This window comes from Equus quagga, chromosome 5, assembly GCF_021613505.1.
Source record: "Equus quagga isolate Etosha38 chromosome 5, UCLA_HA_Equagga_1.0, whole genome shotgun sequence".
Taxonomy (NCBI): Eukaryota; Metazoa; Chordata; class Mammalia; order Perissodactyla; family Equidae; genus Equus; species Equus quagga.
Window position 1 is genome coordinate 106130268 of NC_060271.1, and position 18495 is coordinate 106148762.

The 18495-nt window shown below is 40.4% G+C and overlaps 1 protein-coding gene across 11 annotated transcripts in view; it reads left to right on the top strand.

The window, feature by feature from the left end:
* The window catches only part of SLC8A1 (solute carrier family 8 member A1), a 372033-nt gene that overhangs the window by 307225 nt on the left and 46313 nt on the right, over positions 1–18495 (top strand). For 5 of the 11 annotated variants that reach the window (XM_046661705.1, XM_046661706.1, XM_046661707.1 and 2 more), the window contains exons 4-9: positions 3131–3151; positions 3584–3601; positions 3716–3730; positions 7609–7677; positions 12801–12931; positions 16986–17085. In XM_046661705.1, the coding sequence (XP_046517661.1) occupies positions 3131–3151; positions 3584–3601; positions 3716–3730; positions 7609–7677; positions 12801–12931; positions 16986–17085 (354 nt within the window). Of the gene's footprint in view, positions 1–449; positions 554–3130; positions 3152–3583; positions 3602–3715; positions 3731–7608; positions 7678–12800; positions 12932–16985; positions 17086–18495 lie in introns of all 11 variants that reach the window. The other 6 variants (XM_046661714.1, XM_046661711.1, XM_046661717.1 and 3 more) reach the window with 3 other exon arrangements.

Here is an 18495-nt window from a genome sequence, read left to right on the forward strand (position 1 = left end):
TCCCTCCACCTATGTAACAGGGCATAAATCTCACCCGGGGTCACAGTGGGCCCGGTCTGTACTTCCATCAGCCAATTTTGGCCACTCTGCACATTATAGGTCTGAGATATTAATTTTCAGTGCAGTTCATCAAGCCTCTGTATCTGGGAAAGTTGGTGCTGATGCTTGCTTCGCCAAAATGAAGCCGACTTTCTGATCTCTCTTCCTAATATGATTTACCTCCTGACTGCTCATTGAAGCAGGAAGAATTTGTGCAAGTGATAAATTAGCAAAGAAAACTTAAAGAGGGGCAGCTAAGAGTGCCCAAGATGCCCTTTTACATACTTTGGGAGGTCCATGTGTTTCCAGTTCTCCTTCCATAACATCACAGTAACATTCAGCTTGGTGAACACCTAGCATGAGCGTGTGACTCCAACCATTTGTTTTGCCTTTGTCTTGTGTTCCCACAGGAAGATCATTACCATTAGAATATTTGACCGTGAGGAATATGAGAAAGAGTGCAGTTTCTCCCTTGTGCTTGAGGAACCAAAATGGATAAGAAGAGGAATGAAAGGTGTGAGAGTATACAAAGACATACCAGCGAGAAATTGTACTCTTCTCTCTCTGTGTCTCCCTACTCTCACACTTAACTCTCTCCTCTTCCTCGGCTTCCAAGTACTTTACTTCCGTTTCCTTTGGAGCTTTAGCAGTTTCATTCCCCTTCCCTAATTCACAAGTGCACCGAGCCCTGCCCGTTTTCTTCGGGAAATGTCAACTAACCTTGATGGAAACCAGATTTATTAAATACTGGAAGAGATTTCTGTAATTCAGAAGTGATGACATAAAAGAATGATTTATGTGTTTACTTTTCCCCTACTCCAGGATCATTCTAATATTTGGTTCCAACTATTGTCACCCCTAATATGTTAGTGATAAAGACTACTTAATACCTATGAGTCATGGTAGGTGAGTTTAATGGCAGCTAATAGGAAATTTCAGAAGAATTCAATAATTAGGCTTCTTTAGAGAACCCAGTTTTCAAAAAAGATAAAATTAATAAGAACAAAGATCCTTAAAGAGTAAGTGTTATCGATATTCTAGTCTTCATTTTGGCATAATATTTTTCATATCATCAAATATGACGTTTAAAAGGGACCATATGTATGAAACCAGTCATATCAGTTTTCTGTAGCAGGAAAGATATGGTCCTTCAATAAGAATTTAGACTTTGCTTAAGACCTATGCAGCCTTATGCTCCAAAATCTTTTGATCCTTCTAGAACTGACACATCTCTAACAGATGCAGTAAAAGGAAAAAATAAACAGCAGTATCCTTATAAGTAGTTCTTTTTGGTTGATGTGTACTTACGTTTTTAGAAAATATTTGAACAAAGAAGCCCATTTCCTTGCTTTCTTTAATTTTGTATCTATTTTATGTGGCCTATATTTGATAAGGAAGGATAGGAATTTTATATCAGCTTGAAAAATAATTTTTTATTCTGAATTATTACAAGGGTTTCCTATATTTATCCTCTAATAGTAGCCATTTTAAAAGGAATCCTATTCATTTAATTACATATGTAAAATGAGCATACTACATATTAATAGCTATTAACTGTATATAAACAATTGATGAGAGCAGTCTAGGAGATGACTAGATTGACCATTTTGCAAGAAGTTTATACTTTTACACATAAGGAAAAAAATCAGATATATAGGACTAATTCCTCTACGGACCCAACATTTCGGGGAAGTTAATCCCACATTTGTAAGAACTCACTGGGCTCAAAGTCCATCAGAAAAATTAAAAAGTATATGTCCCTGATTTAATCATGTTCAAAATGGTAACAGGAGCCTTTGGAATGATGGAGAAAGGAGCACTGAGGACCCATTTCAGTGCATCCTATTTAATATGCTCCATAGGCAGTAGGTGGAAGGAAAAGACACTTCGAAAATTGTACTGATTTCTTGTAAAGATGGGATCAAAAATGCCTCATTAACATACAGGAAAAAATACTTACTTCTAAACGTATTCTTCCAAAGAACTGTCTTTTATCTAAAGGAAGAGCATCTTGGATACAGCTCTTTCAATTGTCTTTTTAGTAAAATATGCCCTCATGTAAAAGCAAATTAAAATTCTTTGATAGCACTATCCGGTTTCACACCCGCCAAGTGGATTGTTGTCACTATAAATAAAATTACTGACTTGTTTTAGAAAGTATCGTATAATGCCACTACCATTCGAGGGAAAACTTGGGCCTGAAAAAGTAATTGTAAAATTCCCATCTACAACTACAGAAGTAATTTGTTTAATACGTTTAGCCAGGTAGTTTTCACCAAAATAAAGTGTCACAGTGTAGTCTAGGTTTAAAGTACATAAACTGAAAGACAAATTATGTACGTCCCCCTACCGCCCCGCCTTGTCAGTTTCCATGGAATTATGTGTCTACAAGAAGCATTCAGTGTGTCCAATTGTAATGTGCAGAAGTCATAGATAAGGACGCACAAAGAAGCGCTAATTCCTGGAACTCAAGTTTTGAGCATTTAAACAACATAAGCATTTCTGGATGGCCAAAATATCATGCAAATAGAACCTCCAGAGAGAGGGCTGTACCTTGGGCCAAAGTCTCCTTCCAGGCAGGGCGGCCAAAATGGAATTTCCCAAGATGTTTAAACTGTTTTCATTGACTAAAGGGTACAATATCTGAGATACTGAATGATTTAAGACTTCCATATGTTAAATTAACTAACTCCCAGGCAATATTTAATGAGGGAGACTCACTCAAATAAAATTTAGGATTAACTTCATAAAATGTTTCTACTATATTTGGGAAACTAGATATATACACTGTGTACAAACATACATAGTAGAAATGTCTTATTAAATGTCAAAAATAATATACAAAGTGAATTGTGTATATATATATATATATATATAATCAATCACACACATTTACAGAAATTAGTGTTGGAATTGTTTATTTGGAAATATTCCCAAAGCCACATTTTCTTAGGGTGCACCAACTTTTTAGCAGTGGCTCCCTACCACTGTAATCAGATCTGCCTGGATTTCTTTCTGCTGATATTCCTCTTACTTTCATTATTCATCTGGTCTCTTATTCTGTGTTTGTCTTTGTCTGTTTCCTTCACAGCCCTGTTATTGAATGAGCTTGGTAAGCATTTCATTTCTTGCATTTCCTTTCCATTGTTCTAGGTTATTTTCCATTTCTGTCAGGTGGTACAGTAGCTTTCTGACTTTTAGTTCTATTGATTTACTAGCAAGATTGTTGTTTAGGGCCATTGGCCTCATTTTATTAAGGTCAGATGGTTTATATTCCATTTTTAGCTTAGTATAACCTTTTAAAAAATCAGTGATTTTTGAGGTATGCGCAAGAACTAAATTTGTGCACTAAATCCCATAATCTTAAAAGAATGATTCGTGATTAAATCATGAACAGATGTTTTCAGATTTTTCTTAATTGTAAATATAATTTGGCAAGTTTTTGTACCTTGGATGGGCTGTCAGGCAGTCTAATGTCACTGGTATTTGTTATTTAGAGTCTAAGTTAAATAAATTGTAACATCTTGTGTTTTTTCTTTTTTAGGTGGCTTCACAATAACAGGTAGGAATTTTTAAAGTCTAATGACATCAAATTTTATTTTTTACTGTCTGTTCTCACCATATGTTGTTTATATTTTTAAAAATCATTTCTCATTTTTATTTGCTTTTAATGAAGGAAAATACTTGTATGGTAAGACAATTTTTTTTAATGTTCCTCATTTTCCCCCTAAAATGATTTGGTTTAAAACTCAAACCAAAACCCCATCTTATGTAACCTGTGTTAACATTTAGCTGTGGCACATGGTGTGCTCTTGCTAATTTTACACGTTTAACATTTTACCCGTTAACAATGTGCGTGCGTTGTGTTTATTTATAAGCAAGTTTTTATGGAGAACTTGTAATTATTAACATTTTGACACTGGTCAATTTACAAACGTTCACATAGCAGTGATGATGTGGAATGCACTCTGCTCGATGTTCCCGAGAGTATCAGAATAAGTAAGACAATGCTGACCTCAAGGAAACATAGGAGTTGACATCCCAGAGTGCTCCGCGGCCCAACCTCAGGATCCTGATAATACATAAGGCCCTGCTGGGATAGGACAGAAGCAGTCCCCTCATTTCCCCACTTCTGTCTGAACCCCTCTTTGGGGACTTAAGTTTCAGCATTCTTAACATGCTAATGAGTAACATTTCTGCCACTTGAAGTACATTACAAAGTGCTCTATAAAAACTCAAAATGCCAGTCAAAAAGTTTCAAACCCTTAAATTCAGAATGGTACCCCAGCCTGTGTCGATTGCCTTATTCAGCACAACTCTAAAGCTATTTACAGAAGGAAGATATTTCCTTACAGCATCCTCTCTTTTGACCCTAAATATTTTCTCACCCTTTCAGAATGATCTATGCAGATTTTGAGAGGGAGATAAATATCAAATGGTAGATCTGATTTGTCTGAAGCTGCAAGTCGAAGGTACCTGTGAAGGCCATCCTGATGGCCATGGCATTTTCTAATATATTGTGCAGATATCAATATTCTAAATATTTTTTTCTGAAATCAGATAGCAGAACAAAAATTACAAAGGAAATATTTCCCCAAATTCTAATTTTGAAAATGCTATGGTGGGAGTTGGGGTTAATTTCAGCCACTGTTAGCGTAAACTCATGATCAAGTAATTCCAATAGGATTCTGTCCAAAGTGGAGCTTTCGGTGTGTCAGCAATTTCACATGGGCTGTTGTCCTCCACTGCTTCTCTCCAGACACAGCCTTTAATGACAAAATGATTCGGGGACTCTCAGAGACATAGAAATTGAAAAGGATGAAACTGTGAAGCAGGACACGTCCTCATAGAGGATTTCTTAAATCTGATTCATCTGAAGCTCCCAGATCTAGTTTCCCCAATTCTGCACTGCCTGAGATGCTGTTTTTGAATCCAAGTGCAGAAATTTACATGTACTTGTAAAACTTTTATCCTCTTTTTCTCATCTCATCATTTTAACTCATCGAAGTCTTCTTGGAAATATTCTGATTCTATCACCCATAAGTTCGTTATCCTTGTGAGACTGGAGGAAGGTAGAAATTTGGCAAGCCAGTCTTCATGGCTTCCTTGAAGTAGTTTTAAGAAAAAGTCAAGCATTGTAGAAAGAGTATAGTATCTAGCAGCACATTCAGCCTTATGCAGACTGATAATGAGATCTTTACTAAAAATCTTTGGCTGTAGAATGCCACGTTAAACTGTATTGATGTGTTTGGATATCTGCATATTTTCTTTATCATTGAATACGTCAGAATTTTGCTTTTAGGGCCTTCCTTCCATATCATATGAAGCATCTTCCTTTTCAGTATCTATGTAATGAGATCCTAGTTTTCGTTTCTCAGGAATTGTTCATTTAAGTTCTAGAATATCTGTCCAGTCATGTCCAATGTTTCCTGCCTTGGACACATCTTGCATCCAAGAGGAAAGACCCACTTCTTCCAAAGGTTTCTATCATTTCATGTATTTCATTAAGTTATAGAATTTATGGCAGAAACTTTAATCTGAAATAACAGTTTTTCTATTGATACCGTTTCTTCCCAAGACTTGAAATGGATGCAGTTAGAACAAGAGAATTTTCCAAAACTCTCTGGAAATCTCTACATTGGCCTGCTCCTCTCACTTTACGTGACCTTCTTCTCCTAAACCAGGCCAGAAAGTCTAGGATCCACTCTCTGTAGATGCCCCTGGGGCAAGTTCTAAAACTTAGGTTTACCCGGTGAAAAGCAGCTGTAAACCCTAAAGAGCTGTTCTTTGAAGTCGATTTGAGGCTTTGAAGTCAAGGCTTTGAGATACAGGGGCAGCAGAGAGAATTAATCTAGCCTTGGACTTTGCCTGCAGCTTTTATGTGGTGCAGCTGAGTGTGAAAATCTAAATATATGGAAATTGAAAAAGTCACTTGGCCCACAGCCCGATACCTATATTTGCGAGATATCATTAGTGGTGGACAGTACGTGCTGGAGGTGCTTTTGGAATTTGCAAATCTTTACCTGTTGTTCCTAGTCCTTGCCTCACTGAAAAGCCCGTGTTTGGGCCTATGATCTCATTCCCCCTTCACCCGTGAGGCACATAACATTAATAGCCCCCATACATTATAGCCCGTTAATGAGAGTTTATAAAGCATTTCTTATTCATTTTATGATTTAATCCTCAACTTTATGGAATAAGATGACATTGTTCTCACTATAGGAGAGGAAATGAAGGCTCAAGGAGATTGATCAATCTACCGCAAATCACCCATCCAGGACTCAGAACCTGGATTCTGACTTCAAGTCCAAGGCCATGTGATGACTGTTCTAACCTCGGCACTTTTTTTGCTGCCTCCCAACCCCCTTCATTCCCACCTGCCTCTTAACGTCTTCTCAATCCGAAGCCCAGTTGTGTCTCATAAATGCCATCAGTATGAATTCCAGTCAAATGAAAACTGGAGGGACTCCAAAAGGGGGAAGCAAGACCATATTAATTTGGATTTTTTTTTAAAAAAGTAAGAATTCTGGCTCAATGTGGAAAAGAGAGGAATTTCCCAAACAGGAAATACTTTTAATTAATTGAAAGTATATAACCGTCAATATACCTCTTTAAAAGTTACTGTTCCAATCATATTATGCTTATCATGTAATAGTTTTAATAAAGCACATGGTTTTTTTAAGGAAGGCAAACTATGGAAATTCTGACAATTAAGAACACTTTACTCACACCAGTGCATAGGTTAGAGGAAGAAATCCCCTTCAAGTTCCGTTTTCTTTCACAGTTGAGAAAAATTGAGTCTCAGAGAAGAGAAATGCCTTACCCGAGTTTAGATGGCAAGCATATGGCAGAGCTGGCACTGAGTCCCAGTCTCGTGATTCCCAGGTCAGTTCTGGGTAGCTCTTGGTAGAAGCCAACAGTGGGTGGATCTGGCAGTCAATTGAACCAGTAATTTACTGAAAACCCTAGGCCTAGGTAATCCAAATAGTTGCTGTGAGCATGATGTACCTTTGCAAAGCCTGCCAGTGTATACAACATTCTCCCATTCAGACTGCCCGGGTAATAAATAAGGATGTTCCCAGATGTTATGGTACTGACCCTCAAACAAACCTGTGATGGGGACAGAAAGGTACTATCATCCTCATTTTACATATGGGAAAACTTGGGAAAGGGCCTGCTCAAGGCTATGTTGTTGGTATCAATAGGCTTCAGAACCAGGCTACGTGTCATTACATCAAGTGCTTTCCATTGTTTCACGATGCCTCTGGAAGCAGTAATTTGAAGGCCTTGGATATTCCATTTCAGACATCTGCAAGAATCTGGCTATACCCCCTACTGTGGAGTGTGTGGTTCATTCACATTATCTGGTTTGGCTAGTAGAAGACTTGCCCCTTTTACCTGCTCACTTCTGCGACCTACATAGGAGTGACCTATGACCACTCAGTCTCCAAACTAACATTGCTTGTGATATGTGCATCTGGGTGTGATGTTTCATTTACTAATTCCACAAAACTCTTCTACAAACCAGTGCAATCCATTCTGCTGATTTTCTGCCTGTCCTCTTGCTAGGCCAACCTGTCTTCAGGAAAGTTCATGCTAGAGAACATCCGATTCCCTCTACTGTAATCACCATTGCAGGTACTCATTTCATCATGGTCCTTGAAAGTCACAGTTTAATTAACTTGAAATTAACTGCCTTCAAGTGTTCTTTAGGTCTTTAGACATTAAGGTGACACAGTTTAGCCCCTCTCTCCTCTAAAACATTGCTGAATAATGCAGTGGTTTCTCTGCAGCTGGGAGTATGGTGGATGAGCAGCAAAACACAACCATGTCAGCGCAGGACAGGAGGCGTGGTAGAGAGAGCTGCAGGGACCTACCGAGAAGATTGATCCCAATGGCTTCTCCCTCTTAAGTTCAATATATTGCAGATTTCTTGCCAATATCACTTCTCAAAATATGTCTTCATTCCAAGTCTAATGAAGTTTCTTTAAAAGCAAGCTGTATTTCTTCCCAGAGTCTGTCTTTCCTGCCTCCAGACAACACGATGTTAGCCATATCTGCACAGCTGATCATACATCTGTGGGGTTTCTCCAGAGAGGAACATTGATGGGCGACTAGAGGATTACACAGCTATCCCAGATCTACTGTCGAGGTAGAGCCCGTGCAGCATCCCCTTGCTCTAAGTCTCTGGATGGGGACGGAGATGTTCACTCTTCAGTAATCACCATCGCCCATCACTGGGCGTAGAGGTAGAAACATTTCTGCCTGCCCCAGGATGACTTTCTTCATCCTCACCTCCCACATCCCCATTCAATAATCATCATACCCAGCCCTGACTGCAAGTTGTTCTAGAATATTCCTTATGGAAATAAAAGTACCAGTCCCCTTAGGCTCTATTCAGAGAGGCCAGCCAGGTGCTGAAAACTGTCAAGAGATCTCTGCTTTCAGACTTGTCAGCATAGATCTGAGTGAAGGAGTAAAATAACCCTGAGCAAATTGTCCCACCGCTGGCCTTGTACCCCCTTCCAAGTTCTGCATTGTTTGTTAAGATTAAAAATTGCAAATGCATTAAAGACTATCAACAGTAGCTCCTCCGGCACAGATCTCCATGCAGGGCATGTTTTCAAATAGGGATTCCCAGTCTCAGCCCTTCACCTCTTACAGTGATGCTGCTTCAAAATGCAACCTGAGCCAGAAAGGGTTAACAGCAGCTTTTTCATAATTCTGCATTTCCCAGATCCCAGGTACCTATTAGCCTTTGTCATTTGCAAAATCAATTGCTCGGGAGATGGGAGTCCGTTCCCTTCTGGTGATTTTATTACAGGATTGTTTTATGACCTGTCAATACTGATTTTAACAGTGGCTATTGATTATGCATTTGATCTTTAAGTTGTGTTGATTGGTTAAGACCATGATGTTATGTCATTTATTATCAACTTCTCAATGAAATATGGTGAGTTTAGAAAGTATACACGTCTATATACATATACAGAGAGAGAGAGAATTAATTTTCTCTGAGAAGCAAAACTAAAACCACAACAGGTTATCACTCTACATAAGTAAGGAAATGAACCTGACTTGAGCATAGTAAAATGATCCAGTACTCAAAGTGAAAAGGAAACAAACAGAATAGATGATTTTGAAAAATGCTGTTAAACTTTTTTCTGATTCAATAAAAAGTATCTAAATAGAAGACACTTTTTAAAAAATACACTCAGCTCTCTTCTTTGCCTGTGTCGAAAATCTGGACCATAAATGCAGATTTATCAGTATCCTTGTAGAGCGATAATTGGATTTAGCCAACTGCCTTCTCTCAGGTACATATAATTCTCTCTTAAATGTTGATGACATTTATTAAGTGAAAATAGCCCTGACCCTTCCATGACACTATGCCTTTGTGCTTTTACGTCTCTCTGTCTGGAATGCCCCTCCTTACTCTGGCACCTCCCAGCCATTCTCACCGCCACCTTCACCTGGCAAGCTTCGATACATGCAATACATGCTTCAAGGCCAATTTCAAATATCTCCTCTTTCCTGAAGCCTTCCCTGACTCCTTCAGGTGTGGTCCCCCCACCATGGTTCCTCAGCCCTTACATTGCTGTACCAGAAGTTGTCCCATCTATATGCCTTGCTTCCCACTAGACACTCAGACCCCATTTCCAGAGGGGCGGGGGGTGAAGAGGGACCCAGAGGTGGGAAAAGGGTTCAGTGTGCTGACGTATTGTAGGAGTGCAAAGACATGTTTTAAATGAACAAATGGCCTTCATATGCATAGAACAATTAAGAGGCTTTTCTAACAGTGAGTTGTAGAGTCACACAACAAATATCTGTTGAGCACCTTCTACGTATCATACGTTGTAATAGGCTCTGGGGGATGTGAGGACAGTTCGAAGAGCAATGGGACATATTGTTCTATCTTGGTAAGTTTACATGCTGGATGTTTGAATGTAAAGGCAATTTAAAAATTAAAAAATAGCATATTAGATGAGTCCCTGTTCAATACACACACCGAGTATTAAAGAATGAATTTAAGGTTAGAGTGGTCATTCCTAAATACATCAATCGGGGGATATTTCTGCAAGAAGAGGTGGGATTTTGAAAGATAAGTAGGAGTTAGCTAGAGGGAAATAGGGAAGCCTTTCCAGAGGGTAGACAATGAGATGAAAGTTTGCATTAATTTCAAGTCGGGTTTGGAGCAAGAGTGTAGGAAGTGTTAGAAACAATGCGCCCTGTATTTCTCTAAATTTGTATGAAATCTAAGACAGTATTTCCTAAATTTTGGTCATTCTCATACCTCCTTTACAATATTTGCTCTGACTGCATACCAACTATACTATTATCTACTTAGTGTAATTTTTTGAAATTGCCTCATGTTTTTACTTCACTAGATTATTTTTAAAAGGAAACTGTTACTAACGCAAATAGAAAACTAGTATCATTTGTCATAAATAGAAAATAAGATAAAAAAAATTTTAGAATGGGAAAAATAGTTATTAAATTCTAGCTAGAAATAGTCAAATGCTTGATGCCTCAGAACTGTTTTCTGCTTCTTAACTGATAGAAACCCAAATGTCAGGCACTAGTTACAGACATAACAGCACCAAACTAAGCATTTCTTCTTGATCACAAGGACTGAAGGATGATTAAAAAGGGAATAACCTTTTCACTTGAATCACTGTGTGACTCGATTTCATTTACTACCACGTCCATTTATTTAATACCATGTTCCAAAAAATTTCTTTTTGTGAAATGCAGCATTAAATGCTGCCACTGTATCAACTTTCTTTTGGAATTTCTCTATTTTTCTACCTAAATTTCCTTGAATCCCGTTAAAAGCACCTTATTATTTATAAGTAAGCTACAGAAAATGGGGCCATAATAAATATTCTCCCCCGATGACTTTGCAATTCAAATAAAAAGCCAAGTTGTGATAGTTCTTCTCTGGAAAAATAATTCTTATTTGATGTAAGTCTCCAAGACAAGCATGTTCAGCCTAGGTTTTGAAAAAAGAGACTGACATAAGCTGCTACTATGAAAACTACCAATAACATTATCCTGGGGTCAGGGATCAGAAAGCAGTGGGACTCAAACTAGGATTGATTTGAGCACTGGGTAAATTGGACTTCACAGATCTCAGCCCACTCCCTCGACCACACACACATGGTTTCAAGGACAAATCTTGGGCATGCCAATCAGAACCTTTTTTTTGCCTTCCCTTGAGTCATGACTTCCCAAGCCTACTTTAAAAAATATTACCACTTTTACAGTTAAATTAATCTCCTTGCACCTCTCCTTTGCATCTGCTAATAATCAACAGTTTCTGGCCAACCCCAAATCACTTATTTTTAGTCTTTATCTAATTTCTTTGGGGCCCTGTAATCACTGGGGATAGGAAAGCAGATTCTGAAATATCCTTTTACAAAGACACTATTGAATACATAGTAAAGAATTAATTGACATGCTGCATTCTGCTTTTGCCTTTGGTTGGTTTTGACACTTGGTCTATGAAATGCCAGCAGTGCCTCTAGCCCATCTGCTCTGTGTCCTAGCAGTGAACGAATGGCCTAGGAACCAGTTCTCTGGAACATTTGCTAGAACATCACATGGGGCCACCACAGCAGGGTCCCTCAGCAGAGGGAACCATCTGTCTTTGAAGGGAATAGGGGGTGTGGACTTCTGCAGAAGCTGATGCCTAAATGCAAAAGACAAGAAGCTTGGGCTGTAAGTCCCTCCATTTCTGATGTTTCCTCAGTCAACAGACTCCTGCTGCAGACAGTTTGCCTGGAAAGTTCTAGCAAGGGCATCAGGGCTGAGGTCTTTCTATACCACCAATTCTGTTTCCTTAGCGATGAGGTTCATTCAACTTGCCTCTAAGGGGAAGTGGCCTGAGTTGTTCCAGCATCCTGGGCATGAAGGCTGAGTGATTACAGGAGCAGCATTTGTCCTTCACATGCACATGGCCTTTTCAGTCTGGGATTTATCCTAGTGACCTTCACGCAGAGAGGAACCCACTGTGAGCTTCCCCTCATGAATGGACTCTCAAGTCCATTAACATTTTCTCAGGACCCGCTAGCGTCTCCTGGAGTGTAAGCAACATGGTGGTTCTGGAAATAATCGTGCTCACTTGGTGAGTAGTACTAACTCCCAAAGGCCTCACCCTTGCCCTCCTAGTTTGCTTTAAGATTGACATGCTTTAAGAGTGACATAGGTCTTCCTAACACATCTCAGCTTTGCAGCAGAGAGAGGAAGCCCTGGAGCCCAGGCATCTTACTGAAACATGGATGTTTTGCTTTTTAACCTGCAACAGGGGCTCTTGGCCAGTGAGAGGCTAAGATCAGAATTTCCCTTCCACATTTCTTTGGCCCTGGGGCATTTCCTGTTGCCTCTAGAAAGTGGAGAGGAGGCGGCCAGATTCCTTCATCCCTTGAGTCTAGCACTTTTAATTGTGTTTCCCTTTGGTCACATGCTAAAGGAATGTGTACAAACAGCCAGATGAGTCAGCGTCACAGGGGACAGCTGGGTGATTCCCTCAGCATAGACAATGTGCAGGCAGAGTCTTTCCCAGTGATGTGCCCCTGTAAGTTGCTATCACAGTGATGTGCTGCCTGATATGCCAAGTGTCTCCTCCAGCATTATAATCTCACCCAAGGGACCTTTAGGAGGTCATTAGGACTTCCTTCTTGGTTTTCTTCTAACAGGATCCAGGGATTTTCAAATAAAATTGAGCCCCCTGCTCACTTTCTTGCCCTTCCCTTCCACAGACGAGTATGATGACAAGCAGCCACTGACCAGCAAAGAGGAAGAGGAGAGGCGCATTGCAGAAATGGGGCGCCCCATTCTGGGAGAACACACTAAGCTGGAAGTGATCATTGAAGAATCCTATGAATTCAAGGTATGCTCACCAACACCACTCACTGGGGAGGCCAGGCCCATCTCAGGACCAAGACTATTCATAGCCTTGGCCTATATTGTAAGATCCATCTGGAAAGAGAGGCCGATGTAATTTCAGCAAGTGGCTCATTAATTGAGAGGCCTCTGGAGGAGAATTGGAATTAGACAGTTAGTAGGGGACCAAGAGGTCCTGCAAACCAAACAGCATCAGAACCAGGATCCGGGGGTTGGCATCCGTCCTTGCACAGGGTCAGAGGTGCCCCCAAGGGAGGGCTTTCTCTGAGGGGAGAGCAGGGAAGAAGCAAAGGTGGATTCCAAGAGATTGCCATGTGTGGAAGAAACCAAGCTCTATTTGAAAAAGCTTATCAATCTGTTAGAAGCAACATTTTCAGCATTCACAGTGCTGAAAATCAGGAGGCTTTTATATTGGAGAGGGGGTGGTAAGCTCTTCCTCTGGTACATCACATTAACAAACTCTATTTATATTTAGTCATCCTCTTAAGATCCTAGGACATTTTCATACTGTCAACATATTGAAGGTATAATGCCTGGAACCAGAGAGTTTATAATTGAGCTGATAAAATTGGATTTCCAATTTTCTAGATAATGAAAGTCGTTTTTCAGAAGTTAAACAAATGGGCCGTAGGGTAAGCTCAGGACTTTGAGGTGAAACTTCCTGTCCATTCTTAGCTGCTCCCTCTGTCCATATCCCACCTCCCATCCTATCTCACTCACATGGTGCTAATTTCTGAGAAGACCCCAGTAGAGCCACCTTAGTTCTGTAGCGGGAAAGGAGCATCCTTTCTCTGGCTCTCCAGAAGTATAAACCCAGAGCACAAAAATATTTCCCTTGCTTATTTTTCAAAAGTAGAATCTGCTTTTGTTTGGAAAATCAAAAGGAGAATTCCAAAAGGGAGAATCAGGCCACCAACTGAGAAGCCTCAGTATTTTATCTGGATCTCTCATAGTAGTGGCCTCTTTTCCTTTAGCTGGGCCCGTTAATTTTTTTTTGATTTAGTTCATAAATTGAGGTACCTGAAAGGAGACAGGTGGAAAGAAAAATGTCTTTGCAGTTGAAGTGTATTTTTAAAAGATAAAAATGCAATTAAATTTTCCCCTTTAGGCTCCTGTAAGTCTATCTGTTAATTCTTCTTTCACTCATTCCATGGAAGGAAAAAGCAGAGGTAAACCCTGGGATCAGTGCTTTCTAGGCAGACCCCAGCCATCAGAGCCCACCTGTTGTTTCATCCGGAACCTGGCTCACCGCACACCTGTGACTAGCACATGCAAAATTTCCCTGTCGTTCCAGAGGTATAGACATCTCAGATTGTCTATTTCTATGGACCAATCTGTCCAGATGCGTCCATCCTCACTCTTCCTCACGCATCCTTTTTTCGCCTGGAGTCAGAGGGCCTGGTGCCACATTCTGCATCAGAAGTTCTACAGCTTGGCATGTCTGTACAAACTTGCCCTCTACCCCTCCCAGGGCTCTCATGGGGAATAGCTGTGTATTCTCTCTTCTAGGACAACCGCTAACCTTCCCCTTCCATGCACCCATGACTAGGAAAAGCAATCACAGTAAGTTCCTTTAGGAAGCATTGGGTTGGGTACAGCACGTCACAGTCTTCCAGGCAGCAAAGCTTTCTTGGGTCCAAATCTCTCTCTGGTAACTTCTCCAATGATCTGAACGTTTGACAGTCCCCCAAGTCTCTTTACGTAAGTGCATTTGTTCGGGGTGCTTATCTCCCTAGAATAGCTTCTATACACTGTTCCCTCTCATCTCCTCAAAGTTCATCAGTACAGTTACTGTTAGCACTACAGGGTACCTTGGGGCCATGTTTCTGAAGTGCCCTCCAGAATCAATTTGGGTATTATATTGTTCTTTTAAGAAATTTGTTTTCCAGCTATTTTAAAGAACTTGTGCAGAACTCTGAGAACCGCATTAAAGACCCAAATCTGGGTGACACCTCACCATGTCCCACTCTGCTTTGCCCACTGGGTACTTGTTTACTATGTGGTGACTAAGGGCTTGGCTTTCCTAATACCTGTTGCTGAGGGTGAGGTTGTAACAATCTCTTATAAGTCTAGTGCAGTGAAGAGCTGATCACTGGCCTTTAGGAAACCTTTAGGGAAGTGTAGATGGCAATGTCCAAGTGCAGGTGTCTGAACTTCAAATTCATCTTATTCACTCTCCCTCCTTCCGTAGGTCAAGGGAGGGCACGTACAAATTGAGTCCTAGGAAGAACCCAGGCAATCCCAGAGTCCCCCAGGATTAACATGAACTAAAGTTTACAATCTACCCTGGCTTTAACATACACACACACACACACACACACACACATATATACACATATAAATTTTAAGTTTAGTTTATCTTAAATCTTTGTTCTTTAGAGATATTTCTTGAATAAAGTTTGTATTCAACTGTTACAGCTCTTTATCTGTTCGACTGTTTGTCTCCCAGACGATGAGATTCTTTGCCTTGGCTTCAGAACAGAGAGGTGCCCCTTTGGAAAGACCTGCCCCAAGTTTCTGTTGCATTTAGGAAAAATCAAGGTCGTTTCTTGTGACATTCTACACAGAACATTGAATTAGCATCAGCCAAAACAGTCAGAGTGCTTGATGAGATGCGGCTGAGTCAAGAGAGAAAAGACAGATGTTTGTCATGTGCTTCGAGTTATGGTGGCCAGGAGCAGTGACTGTCACAGCTATTATCAGGGGCACTAGCAGTTCTAGACACAAGGCTAGAGGCTGGAAGGTCAGCACCGTAAGAACAATCAATCTGGCAAAGCCTGATGTTGAAAGTACAGAGTGGGCCAGTTGGAGATGGGCCCTTTCATATTTATTATCATCTCAATGTTTCAAGTCAAGTCAAATGACTCTTGTTGAACTAACACACGTGACGTTCTGATTTAGCTTTGGCTTTCTGTACAGTCCCCTCAGATCACATTTTCCTTTCTCCCAGTTAGCTGATAATGTGCTCTCTCTCTCTCTCAAACCATAGTCAATTCAGGTACATTGTGTTAAACCGGTACAGATTTTGACCTAAGACAAATAATACGTCTTTTCTGCCCCTTTGCAATTAGTGGGAATTCGAGGATGCTCTGACAGTAAGTGTGGCCGTGTGGTAGACTAGTCGATGTGGTGGCTTCTCTGGGAAGAGTAGCCTCGTGTCCCAGAGGTGACCCTTCTTCCTGTAGTTGCTATGATTTGTGGTAGTGCTTTCGGTGCATCTGCTTACTTAGTTTTCTTGTGAATGCTTGGCTGCTCCTGTTGTTACATTAACTGACATTTAGAAAGCCAGAGAGTGCTAATTGTACAAAACCAAGTGCTTAAAAAAGGTCTAAAGAAAAATAAAAAGAAGAGGCTCAGTGCTAGCAAAGCAGGGGGAAATTCAGTGCAAGGTAAATTGCCCCGTGCCCTACACCACACAAATTGACTTGTTCTTGTCTTGTCCTGTCTTGTTTGCAGCCGGAATAGGGTAAGAGTGAATTCTCTTAACAGCCACCAGGCTGACAATATCAGTAGCCAAAGAAAAATCGATTTATTGATGATCATGCAGCAGCAATCTTTGAGGCTTTGCTGTCTGGCTGCATTGGACAAAAGTCCAATAATAACAGTTTTTAGTTTCCTAATCTATATGCCACTTCTGGTTGTTCACAGATATGTAATGCTGAGCAGGGAATATATTACTTCAGTTGCAGACAGCACATATAAATGAAGCCAGTAGACAAACAAGTTCATAAGGTTTTCGAGGGGAAAGGATGGGCTTTTGCAACATCTGCTATTCTAAACACTGAGGCCATTCTCTGTTGGCCATTAGGCGGTGAGGGAGGCTTATATTTGCAATGAAGTTTCCACTTCAGAATGTTTCCAAGTAAGGACTATGCTTGTTTGCATAAACATAACAGTGTTTGATGTCAATACTGTTGTTCTGAGCCTAACATCTGCTACCCTTTATATAATTCTGGGGTTTCAAAATCAACTAGGTCTTAGATTTCCCGAGGCCTTAACCAACCCAGCAGTTATTATCTTATTCTTTTCAACCTTTCTAGAGTACGGTGGACAAACTTATTAAGAAGACAAACCTAGCCCTTGTGGTTGGGACAAACAGCTGGAGAGAGCAGTTTATTGAAGCTATCACTGTCAGTGCTGGTGAGTGCCTTTCTCTGCATGTTCTAAATTATAACGGCCCAAGCCGAGCTTACTTTTCCTACTGTGAGCACTTGTTTTGTGTTAAAGCACCAAAGAACTTAGGTGAGTAAGAGAAATAAATGTATTTGTAGCATATATGCGCATTTTGGAGACACGTTTAGACTGTCCAGATGAAGCAAATGTCTTCAAACGTGGCATTCTTCTCCATCTACATTGTGTGTTTCTTTCTGGAAATAGACATGATAAGTTTAAAGCCTTTTGTGTCTCTAACTTGTAGAAAGCCGATCACAGGCTTTGTCTGGAAAATTCCCTGAAAGGAGGAGAAGTGGCCAAGTGAAGGTCGCAAAGGAAACAGCAAAATCATAGGTGGGACAGGATGACAGTAAGACACTTTACCACTGCCATCTGCATCATTTTACACTCTCTTCAACAACGTCTAACAAATAAGTGTTTGCATGAGCTCTGGAAGTGAAAATAGAATCAGATTCTGTCTCTTCCTGTGTGAGCAAAGTAGAGCTTTATTTAGGAAAAATCCTACAAAATGAAGTGGTTTTTCAAAGTCAAGGAGCCAGAGACCGGAGGGCATTAAATTTAGAAAGAAGTGTCCCTTTCCTGCATTGTCAAACCTCATCCAGTCTCTGTGCGATTGTATAAAGATAGTGGAAAGTCCCTCTTACAGATTTATGGAAGCAACACTATCGTGGGATTTTTTTTTTTCTGGTTCTTCTGCTCCAGCTCCACTCGTTCTTTCCCTTTAAAGGTCCCCACAGGCTCATCTTCTGCTGTTGCAGCTAATGAACAAAGCTAGAGTCTTCTAAATAGTGATTCCCACTGTAAAATATGGAAACAGCGTCACTAGCAGTTGGGCCATGACTTCTAACACAACCCCCTCTTTCCAATCTGCAGCAGAAGAATTTGACAGATCTCCCATGTGCTGTGGGAACAGAGGGTGGTAACAATTTTTGTGCCTGTTTATTAGTAGTGCTGTTTATAGTCACACTTTGGTTTCTTGCAATTGAGTATACAATGGAAATTTACGAACATTAAATGGTGGGTAAGTGCTTAGGAGAGTAGATTTGGGATTTACACGTAAGTTCAAACAGAGGGAGGGGGAAATTCCGGGTCTTAGTCTCTCCGGACTGCCATTACAAAATACCATGGACGAGGTGGCTTATAAACAACAGAAATTTATTTCTCACAGTTCTGGAGGCTGGGAAGGTCAAGATCAAGGCACTGGCAGATTTGGTGTCTGGTGAGAGCCTGCTTCCTGGTTCATAAATGGCTGTCTTCTTGCTGCATCCTCATATGGGGAAGGGAGCAAGAGAGCTCTTTAGGGTCTCATTTATATGGGCACTAATATCGTTCATGAGTGCAAAGCCCCTTCCAAAGGCCCTACCTCCAAATACTATC